Raw genomic sequence first — 4923 nt, 5'->3', positions numbered from 1 at the left:
ACAGAGAGAGAGGAAGAGAGAAGAAATATACACATAATTGTGTGTGTGTCCCAGTTATGGGTGAGAAGACAATGAACACCAGCGCCCTGACCTAAAAGAAAGAGAGTGTAACGTCTCTATTGCGGGAATTCCTGTTGCTAGGAAACAATGTCGCAGTTGTTCGTTCACATGACGGACCTCTAGCCAGCTGCTCCTGTTTTGAGACCAGATGGAATGACTTTTATCGGCTGAGCACATCTTTGGTAAAACCCAGTTTTTAGGAAATGGGTAATCTGAGTGCAACTGCCCACAGGGGTTAATAAAGTTGGTCATTGTCATTAAACAAGCAACTCTGGAATAAATTATTATTTCTGCCACTCCCACCTTTGACATAACGGTCTTCTGCAATATTTGCTCCCACAGTTTGGAATTCCCAGGCCTACACCATACACAGACATGTGGGACTTTCAAAAAATACCTTTAAGGGCATATTTTCTAAAAATACTCAACAGATGGACTCCTTTGAGTGAGCGTTCATATGTGTGCATATGAGTAGCTTCGAGTTAGAACCTGTCGCTGAACACTATTATTAAAACAAAGAAAAAAATCTGCGATAAACATTTCCACTCAATTTAAATTCATTTTCATAACAATCTTCTTGTTTACAATGATCTTAGAACATACTGTATTTACGGGTTTGTTTTGTTTTGACAATATGCGTAAAACAACTATAAAAAAGCAATTTCAACATTCACACAGCATTAACATGTGAGTAATTTACACAAGTATAATTATACTGCATAAATTTAAATGTTTACAGCTATAATTCTAACATGTTTTTATTAAGTTTGAATCGTGTACTTTCTAGGTCACAAATTTGTTTTTCCAAATGTTTCATTCAGTGAAGGACTGGGAACAAAAACAACCCGTTCTACAAGAGGTATACATGCTTTCTTGCCACATTTCAAGCATTTTTGTGAAGGAAATTTAGCTGAGATACGAAAGAAAGATTGAAGAAAAAGCAAAGAAAATCTATCCAGTTACTCGTGGGAAAAACATTTACAACGAAGCAGGCCTCCCCCCCTTTCTTCCTCCCTTCTTTGTGGCGACTGAGGGAAAGGATGGGATGGGTGGTGTAGGGGGATGGTGTACAGCATCGTGGTGCCAAACAGTGGCTTCTGCAACAGCAGCCACACGTGCACGCACACACAGACACGACGAGCTGGCAACATCTGAGCGCGGAGCTGACAAAGTCGACCATTCGCAGGTTTGGAGGAGCAGCCGACTGTTTGTCCTCCGCCATGGCAGCTGTAGTGCTGGTCCTGATGCTGCATGCCCTGTCCCTGGCCCTCGTTTCATCCGTGCCCGGGGGCATCTATGACATCACGCTGAACACAACGTCCGAGGAGGTGCAGTCCGCCGTGCAGAGGATCAACGATGTGTTTGCCGGTGTGGGCGACTCGGCGCCGAGGACAGTAGTTGAGGTCGTAAGGGCTCGCCAACAGGTAGGCAAGGCAACGGGCACAAGCTTTTCTTACAACTCTTTTCCTCTTTCGTGCCTCCCTACTACGCCGGTTTGATATTGTTTTCTATTTTTTTTTAAATCTGGACATGTATGCCTCGTTTTGAGATTTTTGCAAAAAAGGACAGCTGTTAGTCATAACATATCTTTGCTGTCAACGACGGCAGTCTATTGTTGGAGGAAAAAAAAAAAAGGAAAGAGATGATTTCTGAGGAAACATCATATCGTTTTCAACACTGAGGCCACCATGGTGAAGTCGTCTTTTATCAAAGTTATCGTTTTTATCTTCTCTGACAATTCACTTGTCATCGACGAATGCTGAGAATTGAAGGGACACTGCCAGGATCACGTTTACAGCCTCGCAGCTCATTGATGATTGATGATTGATATTGATGATTGATTGATGTTAATGAATCAGTTTTTTGTAAACTAACTTTTTTATGTTAGTGTTGTCTAACTAGAGTTTTTCCTTCATTTTAGATTGTTGCCGGCAGAAAGCTGTATCTTGACCTGCGCGTAACCGGTGGAGCCCAGGTAATGTTGCAAAATGTAATTTTGTACTTACCTTACCTGAGATGACGCTCAGGTAAACATGGTCGAATAGATCTCTTTGTCGGCAGCTGAAATTTATTTATGAAGTGGCTCCTCTCCATAAACATTTTAAAACTTCAAATATTACGCTCGAAAGAAGCTTAATCTTTATATTCCCGTCTTCTTCTGGAGGAAGCGTGTAAAGTTGAAAAAATACAAAAATAAAAGGCATTTAATGGGCAGACGACAATCAACGTCTGCTCCTTTGCATAAAACGAACATTTGGATGTTGCGCAGGACGAGATATGCAATGTTACCTTCGTGCTGCAACCGTGGGTTTCTCCTGCCCCGATCTTCACCCAGAGGCCCACCTGCTCTCCCATCCGGAGGTCCAACAGCCGGCCTCCTGTAGTCACCAGCAGACCGAGGCCACTGCGGCGAGTCTCGAACCGGAGGGTTCAGGACGCCCTCCTCTTTGCCGTCTGCGCCTCCGACTCGAACGCTTATGCACAGCTGGGGGACCTGGCTGGTGCAACCTATACTCGACAGGTACTGTCACTGTGAAAATATTTTCTGTATTTTGTGTTATTTGTGTGACGGGGTTTTGCTTCAGTCATGCTGTCATGAAGCGTAGCGATAATTTGACAAATTCCCTCACGTGTCGGGCATGTGGCGCAACCTACACGGAACAGCTCACCAAACACCTGGAAGTTTGTCACATACAGGGATATATACAGGTCAATAAACACCTGGATGTTTGTCATATATAGGTTTACTAGAGGAGAGAAAATTGAAAGACTCAGATTGCTTCATCTGTGGACACAGGTATCGGCTGGCATCACGTTTCGCTTTTTCAACGTGAAGGTTGTGACCACCTCCTGTCCTAAAACAAACGACCCTACCTGCAGGCGGCAACCACAATCGTCACTCTGCACACCCAGTGGACAGGTGAGTTGTAGTTCAATCTCCTTTCTTTGGGAGCACAACTTCAGGGAAGTATACACTTTGAACATTACTTGCTTCGTTAAAGACCCACCCGAAGGAAAAAATATTTTCACATAACTGAGTTGTCTTCATTATGTGAATTTCCATGTGACTAGCCCCCAGTCTCTAAGCTCCACTGTACAAACCTCCATACATTGACATCAGACCCTGTGCACAGACTAAATCACGTGATGTCAGGGAACAGGGCGACAGGGAACACAGGCTCTCACCTGTAGTTACTGACACTCGTACTTTAAACGAGTTTGGCCTCTTTTTTAATGTTTTGAATAATTGCTTGTCATAAGTAGAATGAGTTATCTGTTAAATAAATAAATAAATAAATAAATAAAATAAATAAATAAATGAATTCCAATTCTAACAAAGAATCGTAGAAAGCACATTTATTTGTTAAATTGCCTTCAGGTAGCTCTTTAAACTTGGAATATGTTGCAGTCAGTGATCTCTCTTGCTCTTAGTTTGGAATGGTCGTATACTAGTAAGCATTTCGTAAAGGACGATAGAAAGGACTATACCCTACTTCCGATTCATCTGCAACCAGGAAATGTTTACATTGATTTACACTTGCTATTATAGCAATTATATCAGATTGTGAGGCTGGAGGCTAGTAAAAAACAAACTGGGTTCATTTTTCAAGCGGTCTTTCTGATTACACACCCTCCCTTTTACCCCCGTGTTTGCCTTTCCACTCCGTGCGTGTGTTGCACGAGCGACAAGGTGCTTGAATACCTGTGTGAATCTTGTATGAGTTGCATGAACGAGAGAAAGAGAGGCGAGATAAGTAGACTATTGTCCTTGTTTATGTTTAACTAAACCTTCTCTTTCACTTTTATTTCACTCAGAAACTCTGCAACTTCGTGATTCAGTGGAGACCGTTGCAACTGCCAGGTTACACCGCCACCAGCATAGAGTGCTAGCCGGACACAGCCTTGACTTTTGTTTGTTTGTTTACCATTTGAGCGCGAGACCGAACAAACAGTGAATCAGGAACTGCACTGTCTTCACCTCAAGATGACTCCTTGCTTGCTAAATACTTGTTAAGACTGTCGTAGTATCTTGTTTCCCCTTCATCGACAGGTTAACTATTTCAAATGACATTTTTTTAAGTAAGCACAAAGAAATAAAAAGTCTTGAGCAGCTAGACGAATTTTTAAATTTCTATGTGCGTTCATAGTTGTTCAGTTTTCAGAAATTAGAAAGGACACTTTTTAGCTAAAGATATGATCTCCTCGTGACTGTGCAAAATTTATCTTGCAATAATAAACTTCCCCTTCAAGAACTTTACGACCCACGCCTTGTTTACATCACAGCAGCTGAAAAAAAAATGCTTAGCAATATCTCGGAGATGTCCTCTTTTTTCATTGTCATAACATCTAGCGGTTTTCTGTTATCTACTTTGGAGAAAAAACCATTTCGCTGAAATGTGTTCTTATCATTCCAGTTACAGTGGAAGTGAACTTTAAGAGTGACAAGAAAGGATCATTCTTGTCTTACAGGCAGCCATTGATACATTTTATTTTTTTTAATTTTGTGTGTGTGTTTTGTTTTGCACTGAAGAGTTGGAATTTCTCCACTGACTTTCTCGTTTTGTAGGTTTCTGTAGTGAACCAGGCACTTGATCTGTTCCACTATTTCTGACTGATTAATTTTTGTCATAAGGTTAGCGTTTGACCATTCAGATTATGGCATAGAACTCATACAAAACTAATTAGGATTTGGTTGAAATGTTTATCTGCCTACCGCAGTGGCGTAGGAAGATGTTCGGCTTGGGGGGCAATCCCTGCTGACAGTGAAGGTTCGCGCTCGCACTCGCACATTTCGTAAAAAAGGATTGGGGGGGGGTACTGCACGCACGCCGATCCTGTCGTCAGAGGTTAGAGCCTCCACTT

At 42.0% G+C, this 4923-nt stretch overlaps 1 protein-coding gene across 1 annotated transcript; it reads left to right on the top strand.

Moving 5' to 3' along the window:
- Positions 1–1154: 1154 nt before the first annotated feature.
- On the top strand, positions 1155–4193 carry LOC112570153. The gene is made up of 5 exons (XM_025248440.1): positions 1155–1484; positions 1982–2035; positions 2330–2581; positions 2858–2980; positions 3877–4193. The coding sequence occupies exons 1-5, from the start codon at positions 1281–1283 to the stop codon at positions 3949–3951; spliced, it is 708 nt and encodes a 235-aa protein (XP_025104225.1). The 5' UTR covers positions 1155–1280; the 3' UTR covers positions 3952–4193.
- Positions 4194–4923: the final 730 nt, after the last annotated feature.

The sequence above is a fragment of the Pomacea canaliculata genome, linkage group LG8 (genome assembly GCF_003073045.1).
Source record: "Pomacea canaliculata isolate SZHN2017 linkage group LG8, ASM307304v1, whole genome shotgun sequence".
Classification (NCBI taxonomy): domain Eukaryota; kingdom Metazoa; phylum Mollusca; class Gastropoda; order Architaenioglossa; family Ampullariidae; genus Pomacea; species Pomacea canaliculata.
This window is presented reverse-complemented; position numbering and strand designations above follow the sequence as displayed.